Source organism: Mesoplodon densirostris, chromosome X, assembly GCF_025265405.1.
Source record: "Mesoplodon densirostris isolate mMesDen1 chromosome X, mMesDen1 primary haplotype, whole genome shotgun sequence".
NCBI classification, from domain to species: Eukaryota; Metazoa; Chordata; class Mammalia; order Artiodactyla; family Ziphiidae; genus Mesoplodon; species Mesoplodon densirostris.
Genome location: NC_082681.1, coordinates 81,152,483 through 81,171,304, shown reverse-complemented (window position 1 = coordinate 81,171,304; position 18,822 = coordinate 81,152,483). Strand labels below are relative to the sequence as shown.

The window sequence follows — 18,822 nt, the reverse complement described above, 5'->3', positions numbered from 1 at the left end:
CCTCAGTTTTTTCCACCTATAAAACGAGGGGGTTAGATGGATTTATCTCTGAAAGTCCTTCCAGCTCCGGTACTCTAATTATATTTGATATTGTTGACTGAAAAAAAAAAAAAAAAAAGCAAGACTCTTGCATCTTCCCATACATAGAAAAGTGCTAAATGTATTAACTTGAGATGTGTGGTTTTCTTTAATTAACGGTAATTCTTTGATGTTCCAACTACCTGGTCTTTGTTGCAAAACCCCCATATATCCAGGGTCCTCCCTTACCTCTTCAGAACAGTCCTTCGGAACTGTCTGAGAGGCTGTCTTCCAGGCTTGAAGTCCTCAGAAAGACTGCCAAATAAAACGTAATTCTCAACTTTTAAGTTGTGCGTTTCTTCTCTGAACCTTTAAGCCAAGTGAAAAAAAGAACTGCTCCCAAATGTCAGTGACTTCTACTCAAGGTCCCTGGGGAGCGGAGCTGAGCCCAGGTTCAGAGAAATGAACCTGCCCTGGAGGCTGGTCCTCCCAGCAGCTCCTAGGCCTGGAGAAGAGCTGGAGGCCTGGGAAGCTCTGGGAGCCAGGGCCTGGCCTGCATTTCCAAATCACTAGTAACAATAACAGGGAGCAGCAGCTCAGGCAGCCTGTGCTGGGATGTGGGGTCAGAGGTTTCACAGTGGGGTTGGGGAGTGGAGCTCCTTGACTGCATCCCTTTGGCCCACCCCGGAGCTGCTGCTGCCGCTAGGGACCTTGGAGTCCAGCTAGACCAGCAGCTCCAAGGCTGCAGCTGCCAAGGGACAGAGGAAAGGACGTTCTGCATTTGGGGGATAGGGCTTGAGGCCCTGTAAATGAGCATGGGTTGAGGACATTCCCTGGCCTTTCCAGCTACTCTGGCTTGGGTCCCCCTGAGAGTTGAGAGAAGAATGCGGTATAATGATACAATGTAGTAGCTGCCGGAAATGGAATGCTGACCCACAAGCCCAGCTTCGGCCTCTTCTTTCCCTCTCTGAATCTCAAGTTTCCTCATCTACAGCATGGGGATAATAGTCTCCGCTTCAAAATTGATTGCAAGGATGACATATGTGAAAGTGCCTGCTGCATAGTAGGTACTCAGAAAATGTGAGTTAAATTTGAAGATAGTCTATAGGTTGCTCTAGGTGATTCTGGGCTCATAGCTTGGGCCCTCAGTTTCCTCATCCATAGAATAGGGAGAAATTCTACCTGCCTGAGGAGAGCCTAGATTTGGGGACATCCTGTGGAGATAAAGACAGTAGGAAACACTGATGTTACTACCCTGAGGCTTTGCAAGTGAGTTGTTTAAGCCATTCCCCTCACTCCTCCTATCCCCACCCCTACTCCCACCCTGGGCCAAACTAGTTCAGAGTCTGGAAGAGAGGCCCCATTCCACCCTGGAACCGTTGCGTCTCCTCCCTCCAGTCCCTTCCTGAACTCACCCCATCTAAGGCCCCTCTCCTAGAAGAACTCCCAAGCTCTGGGCAGGAAGGAGGGTCCCTGTTGGCTGGTGGGAAAGTTAAGTCTTTGGGATGTGACATTCCTGAGATTATCCAGAGAACCCCTGGGGGTTGCAGCTGCAATCTCTCTCCTCTCCGGCCCAGCTCTCCGCCTGCTGTGGAGGAGGGGAGGGCAGGAGGGCACGAGGCTGGAGAAGGCTGGGGGGAAAGGGGCCCAAAGGCAAGGAGCCAGGCCTGGCGTGGCCCTGCAGGCCAGGTGAGGAGTGGGGAGTGGGGAAGGAGCAAAGGACACCCCACCAGGACTGGCAGGAAGGAATCAAGGCAAAAAGAGCCCAAGGCAGCAGGCTATCTGTCACAGGGTGAGTTATAAAATGATATACAGATCAGCATTCCTAAGGCTACAGGTCGGATCCCCTCTTGAGGGTGGGTGAGTTGGGTATTAGACCATGGTAGTTCTGGTGGGTGGGAAAGGAGAGTCAGGACTTCTGAGAGGCTCACACATTCCAAGCTAGTCTGGGACAGCTCGCACCCTCAGAGAAGGGAAAAAAAAATCCCCTCTGGGGATTCCTCAGAGTGCTGTCCCAGATTGAGTTCTACAAAGGCCTTCTCGAAGTCATTTCTTTCAGTGTCTTTTCGCAGCTGGGATTGTCCCTCACCCTCTTGCTTGTAATGAAAGGATAAGAATGGTCAGGGGCCCACTTATTATAGGCAACAAGTCTGAGGCCCAGCAAAGAACTGGTCAAAGGCATGTGGCCAGGCCCAGAATGCCTGCTGTCACTCAGTCCCACTTTAAACCATGTCTCCCCTGTCCTTCCCAGGGGAGAGATTGGCATCCCTCAGGGCTGCAGCACCTCACTCGCAGCAGATGTCACACCCTGAACATGAGCACATGTTCCCAGGCCACTGGAATGGGGTTTAAAAGTGACGGCATAACACTAATGCTCCAATTGAGGCTCAATCCAGCCCCAGCACGCACACTGCAGTCCATGTACCCAGCTACCTTCAAGCTGGACTGTGAGCTCCTTTAAGGACCCAGCCTGTGTCTTATGCACCCCTGTGTCCAGTCCAACACAGCCTCTATTTTAGGCCCAGCCTAGAGGAAGTTGGCTGAGTGCATAGAATATACATGTACTCTCATGCACATACAAGTAGCCAAAGCCACTGCACCTTCTCCCGATGGAGAGACCCCAAGAGACAGAGGAATCAGCTACCAAGGGATCGGAGGAGTCTGCTTCTCACAGTGGCCATAGTCTGTGTTGGCAACACACAGGCTGGGCCTGAGGGCAGTGAGAGCCCACTCAGGAGGGAGGGAGGGGTCAGGCTGTGAATAGGGCTCTGTGTGGCCCAGCTGAGAGGACCGGGGGAGGCTGGAATGTCAAGAACGTGCTCTCATGACCAGCCCCAGGCTGGGGCCTGTGGCACAGGGCTGGCCAGGGGTTGGGGGGGAACAGGGAAGCCAGGTAAGGAAAGGACGAAAAGTCGCCACCAGCCTGTGCTCAGATAGCAGGCTAAGGGCTGGGCATAGAGGATGCTGGGAGAGCAAGCTCCAAACCCGCCAATGATGCTGAGGACTCCTCAGGTCTGAACAAAGCCTGTCAGTAGCCTTTGCTACTCCAACCACCCCTCTCAGATCCCGCAACTTCTCACCCAGCAACCAACTTCCTGTTTCCATCCCCCTTTGGGCTCTGGCTCTCTCTTTCTCACTCTTTCAACAGGATTCCCTTTTTCTGTCAAAAACTCTGGATCTGTCTCTTTCTGTCTAGCCACTCTGTCTCCCACTAGATGGCAAGCACCTCAAGCGTAAGGTCCATATCTGCTTCTGTGCAAGTTTGTATCTGCAGGTCCACCGCAGGGCCTACTGCATAGTTCTGAGCAGATGCTGCACACAGGCTTCAAATCCAAGAGATTCAGAGCGAGATTTATTACAAAAGGAGGATTCCCCTCCCACTTACCCCCAACCAGGCCTTTTCCTCTGTTCCTGACCTCAGTTAATAGCACCTCCATCCACCTGGTTGCCCAGGCCAGAAACCTTGCTTGGACTCATCCTTGACTCCTCTCTTCACCTCCCACATCCTGTCATTTACTGTGGTTTCATTATATAGACAGTTCATATACTGGTCCCCTCCTTTCTATCCCAAAGGCCACGGACCCTATCTGCTCCAGCCTCCCCGTGTCAAGTTTTGCCCAACCTTCCCCACCCCCATTCCCAATGAATTCCTCACTCAACAGATAGAGTAACATTCTGAAACATAAACCTGACTCTGTTACTCCCCTGATTAGGCCCCTTCAAGAGCTCCCCACTGGGCTCTGGATAAAGTTCAAGTTCTATCACATTGACCTACAAGGTTCTTCATGATCTGGCCCCGACTGCTGCTCCACACATAGTTCTTACTCTCTGTCTGGCACTCTGCTCTCCAGCCATACTATACACAGTTCCTTAAACCTCACGCTTCCACACCTCTTTGACTTTTTCTCTGCTCTTCCGGCCATGCTTTTTTCCAGTACTTACATGGAATTGTGATGATTTGTACTTGTGGCCTACCCCCTTGCCCCCACCTGGCTGTGAATTCCTCAAGGGCTGGGAACATGTTTAATTTATCTGAATCCCTGGGTACCTATCAAAGGGCCTGGCCCTTAGAGGCTCATAGTAAATGAATGGATGAATGAATGCATGACCCACTGGATGGGAAGACTGTCACCACCAATCCCGGCCTTGTTCCAGAGTGCCTATTTCTGCAACTGCTGGACTCCTGGCTCCTCTGTCCAGAATCTCCACATGACAAGAATATGTTCTACAACCCAGAAACAAAAAGAACCTTCGCCCTGTAGCAAAATTATCTGATGTAAAAGTTCATACCTCAGTTTCCCCTGTAAGCCTCTCAGCTACCAAAATAGCACCAGGATCGGGGCCCAAAGCCGAGTGGGTTTCATGGTCCTGGTCTAGGCCAGGTTATCCTGGACCCAGAGTAAAAAAGAATAGGATGCAATAAAACTGGGAGCCCCATAAGCCTAAACTGTAAACTTGGTTCTGTCATTTACTAGCTGTGTGGCCTTGGGAAAGTCATTTCTCTTCTCTGAGCCTCATGTTCTTTATGTGTCACATGAGTATAAGAAAACCTACCATGTTTGTGATAGTCAAACACATTTACTTATTTGTAACCTGTAAATGCCTGTGTAAATTTAAAGCTTAATTAGCTCCTGAACATCTTTAATTCTCTTAAACCTATGGTGCCTTAGGGGGTAGGTGGGGAGACGAGGGAATTTAATAAGAATAGAACAGGATTACAGAGTAACTGTGTGCCCTACCCATCAGTTCATCTCCTAATTTTCCAGAAGAGTCACATTTAGGACCTCACAAGGCCCTGCTTCCACCTTCCCTCCCACCCCCTCAGCCTTTTTTTTTTAACTCCCCTTTTGTCCACCACTGAGAATTATATTGACTTGCTTAATCATGGGTCCACTTTGGAGCTTTGTAGGAGAATTTCATATCTTTGTTTCTCGATTGGTCTTTCCCCTCTCTTCACACCTATCTCGTTCTAGAACTGTCCATCTCCCTCACACTAACATCCCTTGAGGACTTTTCCAATGAACAGTCGGGGGGACACCTCCTACCCCTACACTCTCTTGTGGCCAATGGTGGGCTGGAGATTCACCAGATTTTGTCTTGTGGTCTACAAGGGTGGATCTGACTTTTGGTCATTTCAGAGTGATCTAGAGCTGAGATTAATCCCCTGGGACTAGAAATCATTGTAGTCAAGTGTCTGCACCTGGTGTGGCAATCATTGTGCAGGGATAAGACAGATAAAAAGTACTATGGCAGGCTTCTCTGGTGGCGCAGTGGTTGAGAGTCTGCCTGCGGATGAAGGGGGACACGGGTTCGTCCCCTGGTCTGGGGAGATCCCACATGCCATGGAGCGGCTGGGCCCATGGGCCATGGCTGCTGAGCCTGCACGTCCTGAGCCTGTGCTCTGCAATGGGAGAGGCCACAACAGTGAGAGGGCCGTGTACCGCAAAAAGAAAAAAAAATGTACTATGGCAACTCCTTTCCTTATAATATTTTGGTTGGCTTAGAGACTAGCTGCATGAAGCCAGGAGAATAGGCAAGAAAACCTTCTACCTCTAAGAGGAACCCTTCTTTCTTTCCTTAACTATTGAATTCACATCTATACCACTATCATTTTAGCCCAAGCCACCAACATTGCTTACCTGCACTACTGCAAAAGCCTTCTAAGAGACCTCCCTGCTTCCTCTGTAGCTCCAAAATCCATTCTCCACACAGCAGCCAGAGTGATCTCTCTATGATGGAAGTCAGATCTTGCCATTCTCCTGTTCCATGCCTTCCAATGGCTACCTACCATCGTTTGAATCGAAGCCAAAATCCTCACCTTGGCCTTCAAAATCCTGCATAATTTGGCTCTTGACTCTCTCAACCTCTGTTTGGAATGTTCTGCACCCAGATTGTCACATCGCTGGCTCCTTCTTGTCATCCAGGCCTTGCTCAAAGTTCAGCTCCCCTGAGAGATGCTCTCTGGTCACCTTTTCTAAAGCAATCCCCACCTATCCTGTCTACCCTATCATTCTCTACTTCATCATGTTTCTTAAAGGTTCTCCTTCTTGGTTCTTAGTGATGTCTGTGATTTCCTTATTGATTTATTTGTTTACCTATTTATTGTTTGTCCCTGCTCCATGAGGACAGGGACCTTATCTGTCTAAATCTATGCTATATCCTTAGCATCCTATTATAGTGCCTTGTAGGGCATCGGTGCTCTATAAATATTTGTTGAATGAATTAATTTATAATATTCTTTATCATTTAAAATGCTTTTGTGTATATCAATTTCTCACAAAATCTGTGACGCTGGGATTATTACCATCTTAGGCTTATGGATGCAGAAACTGAGTTTCAAGAGGTTATGGGTGATGTCCAATGTTATATAACCAATAAATAGGGCAAGGTGGCCCTGAACTTCAGCTTTCCAGTTCCAATTACTGCTTTTCCCACCAACATACCTTGCTTCTAACCTGGTTGATGCTATACCAGGGATGGCATGTTCCAAGCAAATGCTGACTGATTCTTTGATAATTTTTATTGTCAGGCCGTGGAACAGTACTGTGACCTGCACAGACCGCCTCTGATCTCCTGACTTGGGGGTGCTCTTATTCCATGAGAATGACATGAACCAGAGGAGTCAGCCAGTGGAGTGGGAGAAAGTAGTATGGAGTGGGCAATCAGGAGTCTGGGCTTCTAAGCTCCACTTTGCTCCCTACTTGTACTTCATTTTCCTTTTCTGTGGGCCTCCGTGTGTCTTCCTGTAAAATGGGTAGATTGAACTTGCTGACTTCAAAGATTCCTTCCAGTTCTGATATTGTGTGGGGCTCTGCAATGCCTTAATTTCTTCTCTGTTTCCTTTACAGTGCTTCCCATTGCTGCAGGGGAGGAAGAATGCAGGTAAGTGCATGAGGTAGGGCTCAGAAGTGGCATGCAATGGCACTGAGCTTCTCAGTGGTCCTCACAGACTAGCTGATCGGGTCCCTGGGCCGTGGAGCCGATGTCCTAGATGCTGAAGCTGGAGATGTTCTCTGTCTCCCTCCAGTGGGCATTTCCTGGGCTCCTCAGCCTGGTCTTTTGGAAGTGAGTGGGTGTGCAGAACTTCTGTATTTCTCAGGTTTTCTCCAGTCAGGGAGCCAGGGGAGGATCTCCCTACAGAGCTACCAGCAAGTGGCAGCCACCCATATGCTTCCCTTGTTCTCAGATGCCTTCTTTCTACTGGGAAGTATATTAGGGAGGGAGATATGTTGGGAAAGGGAACAGGTAAGATGAGGGTGAAGGAAAGAGACTTGGCATTTGGAGTTCAGTGTGTGATATTTCCAATGCTTACCTTGTGTGGAAGTCTACCAAGAGGGTTAGTTAGGACTGAAGGGATATATATATATATATATATATATATATATATATATGCTTGAGGGAGAAAAACCCTTCCCTTTCCTCTCTAACAAGTTTCTTTGGGGCTGACTGCTTATCTGCCTTCTGCCTCTGGTGTCCTACTTGGGTGTGGACAAGCGGGTGGCATTCTGGAGCAACTCACTTCCATTGAAGAGGGCACAGTTGTCTAGAGGGGGATGACTTCTTTGGGGAGGAAGAGAAAGAAGGATATTGGCCAGAAATGAATTTGTTGCCAGAGCCTGGACTCCTGGCATCAACCAGGCTCTGCTGAGGTCATCTAGGTCATCCTCCTGGCTCCAGCCCGATCTCAGCCATTTCCACTGGCTTCAGGTTTTCATCAGGATGAGTTCAGGACTTGAATGAGCATGGCTGCTAGACAGCAATTAGGGCTGGGGGGTCATGGAAACAGAAAGACACCAATTAAGAAGCGGCATGCTAAGCGCCTGTGCGAGGCATCTTGGGAAGATGTTGGAAGAGACAACCCGAGCCCTCGCTCCTGATCACCTCCCCAAGTTGTTGGAGCTGGTTTGGACACAGTCTTACCAGGAGGCAGAGAGGGTATCTGGTTACCTCTCAAGGACTTTTCCACCTAGGACCCTGAGTTCTTGGGTGGTGGCTGCTCAAAAAGAAGAAGAGCCAGCAGGGTGAGGTGTTTATTTACATTGCCATGACAGCAGATGAGAGGGGACCTATTTTGGAGCAGGAACACTGCTTTGATCAGCATACAGCATACATCTGTTTCTCTGTGCCGCACCCCCTCCCAAGCCTCCCCTATCACCATTCCAGGGCTTCTTGCTGAGCACAGTTCCTGCTTTGCAATAGAGACTTCTGGGGGCACAAGATCTCTGGGCTGCCCATACTGGGGGAAGGACGAACTTCTCCATTTCAGAGACACCAGCTGCAAAGGCTAAAAAGAAACCCTCAGGCCCTGAAATAGTGACCCCCCCCAGACGAAAGCAGTCTCAGCAGCTGCCAAGTTGCCTCATTAGAATGTCTGTGCCAGGCTGAGTTGCCAGTGCTGAATCTCGGGAGGGTGGGCACCAGGTGGCTGAGTGGTCTGTGGCTTCTAGAGGAAAGAGGAGTGTCTTTTAGAGGGAAGGGTCAGGCAGAAGAGATTGCCACCTGCAGAACTGAGCTGGGACTAATTTTTGTGCTACTTCTTTAGGTTAAAGTTTGAAAATGTCTACTTAAGGGCAAGTGTGAACACATTGTCTCAGGCTGATCCAAAGACAATCTGGCACAAATTAAGAGTTTATGTGGATATGGCAGTGGAAGCAGTGAGGCACTGAAAATCAAAGGACCTGGATTGTATACCAAATTTCATAACCAATTCACTGCGTGGACCCAGGCATGAAACTTCCTCTCTCTGGACCAGTGTCCACATCTGTAAAATGGAGCTTATTGCATGGGGGTCTTGCATGGATCGCAAAAGGTAGTGCATTAAAACATCAAAGTGCAGGTTTCTCTGGTGGCACAGTGGTTGAGAGTCCGCCTGCCAATGCAGGGGACACGGGTTCGTGCCCCGGTTCGGGTGGATCCCACATGCTGCGGAGCGGCAGGGTCGTTGAGCCATGGCCGCTGAGCCTGCGCGTCCAGAGCCTGTGCTCCGCAACGGGAGGGGCCGCGGCAGTGAGAGGCCAGCGTACCGCAAAAAAAAAAAAAAAAAAAAAAACACATCAAAGTGCTGAGCAAATGTGATTATTTTTGAGATACAGCTCAAGGAGGGAGAGAACTCTTGGTTTGTTTAGTTATTGATTTTTTTGGACTAGGTAATGACTTCACCTGTTTTAAAATTCAACAGGTATGAAAATAAAAATCTCCCCACTTCTGTCTCTCCACCAGCCAGCAACCCTCTTGGATGTGACCAATGTTACCAGCTTCTTGGGCCCTTGATGAATTTTGAAGGTCTAAAGGAAGTGAGCTGCACTAGCCAAGACTTCAGTGGAGGCTGTAGATGCCTGATTTGGGCTGGGAGTAGGGTTGAGGGAGTGTGTAGAAAGGGCAATGGAGAAGGAACTGCGGGGCAGGAAATGTGGAACAGTGGTGGGATAAGCATTTGTTTGGGAATCAAGAGATCTGGGATCCAGTCTTGACTGTATGACTCATGGTTGAATGATCTTAAGAACCTTCCCCTTTCTAGCTCTCAGTGTTCTATCTGTCCATTGAGCCTGTTGTGTTCTCATATGCCATTCTTACAAGTTCCACCAGAGTAGAGCAGAAGTGGTGGAGGGGAGGACAGACCAGGGACATTTTAGAGAAGGAGAAGCCAATACACTGACTCAAAGCTGATAATTGAGTATGCTTTGCATGTGTAACCTTCTTCCTATTAAGATTAGTCAATCAAAGGGTTCTCTGCCACGCTACTGCTTTTATCCTAGTGGTTTCACTGACAGAGCAAACCTTTGGCACCATCTGCACAGGAGAACATTAGGAACGTCCAACTGGCTTCAACATATGTAATGCTGCCCAGGCCCAGGAGGATAGCCTGAATAAACTTTGGTGGTCCTGCTATCATGGCCCAAGAATCCACTAGCACAATGTTTCCCAAATTTCACTTATTGGTGGACCAGCTTCACAATTTTTGCCCTTATTTCGTCCTGTGCCATTATGTACTTATTATGTTTCTTTAACTCAACCCGATTTTAAACAATAACCTCACCTTAAGCCGTAAATACCTATGAAATGAGGGGTTGAGGTACTAGTTACAGCTTTCCTAATGCATATTGAATTCAACATATATCTATCACAATTCAAAACATCAATGTATCACTCCAAACCATCCCATGCATATATACCCAGCATTGGAAACCACAGAGGTAGTGGTAACACAAACCGGCAGGTCAAGAAGGCCTTTAGACCTTTGGAGCTCACTCCAAGACTCACTAGGTGCTCCCGGGCTCCCTGCATCACTCCATACTCCTTATGTTGTGTTGCTTAGGGATGAATTGCTCCTGAGATGGAAACAGGTTCTGGAACCTAAAAGGAGCCCCTCCCCTCCAAACAAAATCCACAATTCTGAACTGCCTCACAGGTACTGAAGTGAGAACACCTGAGTAGACTACCAGAAGTTCTAGGTTCCAGTTTTGGCTCTGCCCCTGACCAGCTGTGTGACTTTGGGCCTGCCCCTTCCCCTCTCTGGGCCTTCGTGTTCCCAACTATAGTATGAAGAGTTTGGTCTAAATGACCTCTAAGGTATCTTGCTGCTCTGAAATTCAACGACTTCTTGACTTGCAGACCCTACACTTCTGTTTAACTCATTAGCTCCCCTTCCCAGCAGTCCACAGAGGTGAGAAGGCTGCTGACCTTCCCTCCCGTTGCCCTTGCACCAAATCCTCCCTGAGGCCCCTTGCTCCCAGTGCACAAGGCTCCTTTTGTTGCCTGGAGCCATTCAGGGCTTCTCTTCAAGCTCTCTTGTTGAAGTGGCTGAGGTGACCTGTGGGGTAATAGTTGGCCTGTAACAAGAGCCCTGGCTCCCCAACCCAACTGGCTCCAGCCTGGCTGCAGGCTTGGACTCAGCACCAGACTTTGTCCATCAGCTGCCCAGACCCCTCCCTCCAGTTCTGAGAGGGCAGAGAGGCTAATTTAAAAGGGAAAAAATAGAAACGAATACATTTATTTAAATGCATTTATTTAAGTTGCTCTTAGACGTCACTTCTAAGGCCCAAGAGGAGAATAGACCAAAACACTGAGTCTATGAAAATCGTCAGAATAATAATAATTCAATTAACCTCCTCTCTTTTGAAAATGACCAAATCATTACTGTAACTAATTCTTGACAGATCTGGCCATTTAACATTTGCCATTTTATGAAGAACATTTGCAGGGCATAGCTTATCTAGCATTTGACAGATATTTTACCCAGCAACTTGGAATAGTATAAAAACTGACTTAGTGGGTATCTGGAATTGATTATCATTTGAGACAGAAAATCTTTCAACCATGGTCTGCAGTGAATTCAGCCAAGGTAAAAAACACTGGACTGTGAGTTGAAAATTCTAAGATCTAATCCCAAGTCTGACATTAACTCCTTCTGTGACCTTGAGTTAGTTGCCTCCCCTGCCTGGACCTCAGTTTCCTTGTGTGAAAAATGAGAAGGTTGAACTAGATGGTCCCAAGGTCCTTTGCACTCTACTCTGTGTCATCCTCCACCCCCTGTCCCTGCCAGAGTCAGGCTGAAAGGAGGGAGAGGCAGGGATAGGGTCAGTGAAAAGGGCAGTTTCAAGATGTTCTTTGGGATAGGGGAAGGATTTCCAGACCCATGGAGGAGAGTAACAGCTTCCTTCGGGGTCAAAATGGGCTGGGAAGTCCAGGTCCCCGATGCGTGCTGTCAGGAGTACAAAACAGAAAGCCAAGCCGAGGCTTACCGATACGAGCCAAGAAAATGTCCTGAGGCACAGCTTGGTTGGCCATTTTCACAGCCTGGGTCAATCCAGAAGATCAGAGCAAGGGCTGCGTGGCACGGGACAGCTACCCAGGGGCTGGGCAGGGAATGGGAGTTGCAGATGGAATGACAGGTCTGGAAAGTGTTATTGGATGCTTCCACCAGAAGGTCACATGAATCCTTCAAACTCAACACTAAAGAGCATAGTTCTTCATCATTCTCCTGGAAACCTTCTCCTTCTCTAGGATTCTTTTGCGTGGTTAATGTACCATCATCCACCCAGTCACTCAAGCAAGAATCATGGAAATTGCTTGGGCTCCTCCCTATCTCATTCGTTACCATGCAGTCACTAAATCATGCCCATGAAACTTCTCTGTAATGTTTCTCAAATCTGCCCCTTCTTTTCCACCCACACTGCCATAGCCCTGCATCTCAGCCCTTAGCATCTCTGACATGGATGGTTGCTACAGTTCCTAACTGGTCTCCCTGCCAGCATGCTTTCCCTTCCAGTCCACCTCCCATACTGCTGCCAGAGTTCTCTCTTTAAAAGAAAAATTTGGTCATGCTCAAAAACCTTTGATTGTTCCCTACCTTTTGTCAAAGTCCAGATTTCTTGCCTTGGCAATCAAGGTTCTTCACAAGTTAATAACCTATCTTTCTTATTTCATCTCACACCACATCCCCACATTTCTGAGCCCCATGGGACAACTCAGACTTTCCTATGCATACAATGAACTCTCATATTGGACTCTCCACTGTATGTGTCTTTGCCAGTCCCCCTACTTGGCTTGTCAAGCCATCTTCTGGTCCTCTGGACAAACCCATCTTGTCCATATTTCTATTATAACACATCATGCAGTTCTGCATTTGCTTCTTTTCTTTCCTGTATCTCCCATGGACCATGAGCTCTTCGTGTACAATAACTATATCTGACTGACCTCTGTATTTCCAGAACTAAGTACAGGGCCTCACATAAACAACGAATCTGCCAAGGACTGTCTTTTATTTTTGATGGCATAGCAAAGGAACTTCTGGTAATTAGACTAGTGACTTCTTTCTCAGTAGACTTTCTTCCCTATCATTTCAGCTCTGAACTAGCTATTACAGATGAACACAGAGCCCCCACTGGCTCCAGATGACAAATTGTCTTGAGACAGGGCTTTGAGGGGCTTAACAGTTGCAGCCAATGGTACAGATCCATGTAAAACACGTTTCCACCAAACCCTTGAAACTTGGAGGTTGCCTACATCTCAAGGCAAGAAGGACACTTAAGGACCATATTCATATTAATCAATGGCTTACAAACTGAGTCCCGAGGAACTCTAGAGTCCCCAGAGATTCACTGGGAGATGTGAGGAGAGGACAGGTTTTGGGGGGGGTTGCTTCACTCAACCAAATCTATTTCACCTCTTGGAAGTTCCATAAAGGTTTCATTTGGAGACTGAAGTTGGCCACATAAAAGTCGATATTAGAGACCAGTGCTCTAGTCCAGTGCTCACCCGCTAACAGGCTCCCTTTATACCATTCCTGCTCTGTGCCCAGTCAGGCTCAGACCAAACTCTCCAGGTATCACCAAGCATCCCTTTTCATCCTGTACTCAGTTGAAAGTTCTTATTTATATGCAGCCAGAATCTGCCTCACAACTTCCACCCAGTGGTCTTGTTTTCACCCATTGGAGTCTCATGAAGTTGTTCTGTTCCTTCTTCCCTGATGACCAATCTGATGGCATTTAGAATTACCCAAAGTCTGAGATGGAAGGAACCTTGTAGCTCATACAGTCCAATGCTCCCATTGCAGTTGGTGAACCTGAAGCTCAGAGAAGGTAGGTGACCTGCAAAACAGCAGACAGCACTTAGCAGTAAAACTGAGACCAGAACCCAAGTCCCCACTCATGTATAATGTCCTCCCAGAATCTGTTTTTCCACAGAATGAACAGCTCCCACTCCTACTTTCTCACAGTCCTGATGACTCTTCCCTAAACTTACTCCCAATTGACAGTACCCAAGTGCTGAAGATCAGCATCTCAGCTGGTGAAAGCTCTGTGGTGTCCAGGCTTTCATCAGCCTGGGGTAAGGGCAAAGGGAAAGGAGAGCAAACTGGCATCCGAAGCAGAGCTGTTTCCTCATCACAGCCTGGATGCTGTTCTCCTCTTCTTTCCATGGGACTAAATTCCATTCCTATAGCCCTCCTCCCATGGCAGGGCAGCCAAGGGGCAGCTTTCAGAGGTCCCTTCTGACCTGTTTGCTAGAGGGTCCCTGCTGTGTGACCCTCCACATCCCCAAACCAGAAACAGGAAGAGTTGATTTGGTTTACGTTTCAAGAAGAAAAATGAAAACATAGGAAGTAGGGCTCCTGAGAACAGAGGCTTCCAACTCTGTGTCCATGTGCCCCTAGAGCAGGATATTTCAGGGAATACATTCCACAGGGGAAGGGAATGGCCTCTTTATTAAAAACAAAACACAAAACCTTTCAAGGTTTGGAAAAAGAAAACGGCCAAAGGAGACCCTTAAGGAGGGGTGGGGCAGTTGTTTCAGAATCTCCAATGCTCCCCGCCACCCCCCCACCCCCCGCATCCACCACTTGGCACTTTGATCATACTTTGATCTCACTGCTGTTATCAGCACATATGGCCCCCAGAGATGCCCTGTTCCCTTTAACCTACGGCCCAAGAGAAGGTCCAAGCACCTTTTCTTGTTTCCCTGAGGATCATCAAAGTAGGCTGGCACTTAGAACCTTCCTTTAAAACCAAGCAAAAAAAACCCAGAATGAGTAATGAATTCATTAATTCATTAACAGAACATGCAAATGGCAGAACAGCATTCAGACTTTGCAAAGCACATGCTTTTTGTCTTGAGAAACCCAGCAAAAGCAGGGAAGCACTTTGCCAGTCCCTAAATATCTTTCACAGGATAATTACTTCATTGCCCCACATGAGCTGCTGTAAATTTGCCTGACTTTCTCCCCTCTTGGCTCTCTGTTGCTGGGAGGTGGGTGCCATCTTGTTTCCCAACCACAGTTACCAAAATGGCCAAAGCAAAAGGTCTTTTGAAAAAAAAAAACAAAAACCTTCCGGAACACCTAGTGTCCTTTCCAGTTCTGGTTTCTGGGCTGAGAAACATGGCTAGTTCACAGCTAGTTGACAGGGTAGAAGTGTGGATCATCTGGGTGCCAAAGAAACATGGTCCTGAAAAAGAAACAGTGCTGGCCACCTCTGAAGCTTCTACAGAGCTTCTATATGTATCACATGTGTGAATGCGTGCACACATACATATAGCCTCTTCACCAAAATCTTAACCTTCACCACACAAAAACGTGCCACTGTCTCTTGCTTCTCAAAGGGGTCTCTGTGTCCCTTTGGGCCAGAGGTAAGCAGAACCTCTTCCCAGATGTTTCCAAGAGCATCTGTATGGAATAGCTCATTCTCCCTAAAAGATCTGGGGGAAAAAAAACATCATTTTTAAATTAAAACAAATATAAATATATGTAACGGAATAGCATGCAAAATTCACATGAATTTGTAAGATAAAAGTGGAGACTTCCAAGAAATTTCTCACTTATGGCTGGCTACATGGGCTCCCCGGCTCCTTGGGGCTGTGTGGGGAATGAGTTCATTCTGTTCAGTCATCTGGGGGTACTCTGGTGCAAAAGTTTGAGAAGCACTCACTGAACTTGTAGGCTCCTTGAGGGCAGAAACTTTGTCTCATTCCTCTCTGTATCCGCCTGCCTAATACATAGTCAGCAACAGAGAGACTGCTCAAGAACTGTTTGCTCCATCCTTCTATCAGCCTATCCATCCTCCCCAAGAAACCAGTGAAAAAGGTGGCCTTAGGCTGATGAAAAGGGCTCAGTTTCTGAAGAACTCAGACAGCTCTGAGTCTGAATTCTGACTCTGTCACTTACCAGCTGTGTGATCACCTCTCTGAGCCTCAGTTTTCTCAGTTTGAAAATAAAGATCCAAACACCCAATTCCTGGCTTGTTGTGGGAACTAACTGTGATAGTGGGAGTGAGATAGCTCTCTAAGCTCTCTGGCAATACACAAATAATAGTTACTAAATGATTATAAAAGTGACCATCATGACCAGTCCAAACAGGAGAGTGCGGGAAGGGAGAGATGTTTTCTCCAGTCCAGAAGTGTGACTTGAGATTAAGAAGGCAGGAGCTGAGGCCTCAAGAATGAACCCCTAGGCCTCTCTGATGGAGAGGGCCCAGGTTGAATGGCTCTGGAGTCCCACCCCCACTCCAGGGAGACAGTGTGTACAGGCAGCTTCGGGCAGAGTGATGGACGTATCAGATGTGACTCTGTATACCTCCAGTCTCCAAAGACCAGATGTACTTGCTTTCTCATATCTGCCAATGAGCCCTGTGGAGGCCTGGCTCACTGCAAGGGTCACACGTCAGCTGGGCTAAAGTTACAATCAGGCACGATGGTTTGGTGGCTGGCAGCTCTGTGACCTTGGGCAAGTGTCTTCTCTTTCTGGTCCCAACTTCCCCAATGATGGGGATTGGATAGAGTGACCTCTAAGGCCCTTCCATCTCCTACACGCTATGGTTGTATGGCCCTTAATCGGAAAGCTGTTTGACCTTGTTTTTCCAAAAATGTGATCAATCTGATCATCTGATAGTTTGATACTGAATCCTGGAATTTAGTGAAGAGCAGTGTGGGGAGACCTGGCTGGGACCCCTTCTGTTTGTAAGCCTCCTGGTCCCTATGGCTCCTTCTGCCTGGGTCTGGCTGGACTGGCCCATCTCCAGGGCAATTTGTGATCATGTTCCAGGTGAGAGGCGGGTGGGTGAAGCAGGTGTTTCCCAAGGCTGGGACTCAGGGCCAGGTACCTCACAATATAAAATGAAGAAAGGAAAGAAAACAGGAAATCCTGCCCACTCTATACACCTAATTGTTCAGGAAAAATTCCTTCTAGGCAGGGCTGCTGTCACAGAAGTCAGCAACAGCTGCTGGGCTGGAGAGCTGCTGTGGTCCCTGGGATTCTGAGACTCCTCACCCCCATCTCAATCTGTTCAGACCTTTGCCATTCTTTGACAGTCAGTTCAAATAGTGTCCCCTCCCCGCTTCAAATCCTCTGCATACTGTTTATCTGTCTTAGAGCACGGATCCTGTTCTGCCTGTGTTGGAGCTATTTCCTTCACATAAGAATTAGAAATAAACTACATTCTCTGAAGAAAGACTTTAACCTGAATATCTGGATATAAAATGGAGAGCCAAAGTCCTATAACTCCTCACTCCCACTTTTAAGAATTAGCCACCTTTAGGAAGTTTTTCCGGTAGTTTCCAGAAAGCTTCTGTTGTCAAAGCTATTGACAATGAGAGAGAGCATGATGCTTTGGAGGGAGGACTGGCTCTAGAAATTAAACACCTGGGTTTGTGTCTCAGCTCTCCACTTGCCGGTCAGATCAGCTAGGGTGAATTCTGTCTTCTCTTTGACTCTCAGTCCTCTGCTCTGTAAAATGGGATAACAGTTCCTCTCTTGCTATCTCACAGGGCTGTTGTAAGGACCAAATGAGACAAAAGAAATGAAAGCATTTTGGAAGCTCTAAGGGATGCTCTATTTATCTCCATGCTTGTCTTTGCAATTTGACTGTAAGCACCTTGAGAACAGAAACCTTGGCCCATCTGGGGCTGGGTCCCCATTGCCCCTAGTTCTGACGATTTGTCTGGAACAGGCAAGAGGTGACTGTCAGGCGGGGTGGGGGGCAGGCATGGAGCTCAAGCCTAGGGGGTGCACCACACCCAGCGGAGTCAGTGCTTTGCTCCTGCCCTGGTTCTGGGCACATAGTTCCCTGAGCTTCCTCTGGAGCCAAACTCAACCTCAACCGAGAGGACCATTTTTCTAAAGTCATTTGGCTTTTAAAATGCTGCTCTACTTTGAAAATTCAGCAACTCCTGTTCCCACCCCCTACCTCCCTCAGCTCCCAGTTCCTCAGATTCTGGCCCTAAGTAGTGTTTTCAGAGTTCTCAGAACACACACACACACACACACACACATTTCTGTGTGTGTGTGTGTGTGTGTACATATACATAGATATAAATGAGAGAGAGAGAGAGAGAGAGAGAGAGAGAGAGAGGAAAGTGGCCAAGAAGATTCAATTTTCTAAATGGACCAGATATAAAATGGTTGGAAATTAAAGCTAGAAAACTCCTCGGATATCATTTAGTCCAATCACTGCTCCCCTTCAACCTTTAACAGATGGACAAACTGAGACCCAGAAAAGGGAAGGGACTCACCCAGGGAGTTAGTGGCTCTGACAGCCAAGTAAAGGTAGGGAGAAGGAGCAAGGCTTTGGGCTGAAGGGTTCAAGTTAGGGGATCCAGCCTGGGGAAGATGGGTGGGGCCCGAGAAGAGATGAATGTGGCCAGAGTGGGAGGATCAATTAGGAGAAGCAGTCAGGACCAGCTGAGAAATTTCCCTGGGAAGTGGAAACATAAGAAATATGAGGGTTGTGGTTTAGCAAGTTATTATGAGCCTTGCTGAGCAAGGAGAGGGAGGGGAGAGGAAGAGAAAAACAGAGGGGGCCAGAAAAGGAGAAGAAATATAAGAAGGAAGGCTGACCTGGGTGAATGGAGGACATTTAGAGTGATGGGTCAGTAAGGGCTGAACTGAGCAAGTCAGCAGAGCCTTGTCACCTGTGGGACATCCAGTCACCTTACAGGTTCCCACCCATCTGCTCCCTGGCTTCTTCTAGGCTCTGAGCATGTGAGCCAGTTCTTCTTCTTTTTTTTTTTTTTTAACATCTTTATTGGAGTATAATTGCTTTACAATGGTGTGTTAGTTTCTGCTTTATAACAAAGTGGATCAGTTATACATATACATATGTTCCCATATCTCTTCCCTCTTGCGTCTCCCTCCCTCCCACCCTCCCTATCCCACCCCTCTAGGTGGTTGCAAAGCACCGAGCTGATCTCCCTGTGCTATGCGGTTGCTTCCCACTAGCTATCTATTTTACGTTTGGTGGTGTATATATGTCCATGTCACTCTCTCACTTTGTCACAGCTTACCCTTCCACCTCCCCATATCCTCAAGTCCATTAT

The 18,822-nt window shown here is 47.7% G+C and overlaps 1 protein-coding gene across 2 annotated transcripts in view; it reads left to right on the top strand.

Moving 5' to 3' along the window:
* STARD8 (StAR related lipid transfer domain containing 8) overlaps window positions 1–18,822 on the top strand; it is a 71,620-nt gene that overhangs the window by 5,682 nt on the left and 47,116 nt on the right. Inside the window, exon 2 of one of the 2 annotated variants that reach the window (XM_060087214.1) lies at window positions 6,867–6,900. The exons of the other annotated variant lie outside the window; for it this stretch is intronic. Coding sequence (XP_059943197.1) covers window positions 6,867–6,900 — 34 coding nt within the window. The remainder of the gene's footprint in view (window positions 1–6,866; window positions 6,901–18,822) is intronic. 2 annotated transcript variants of the gene reach the window in all.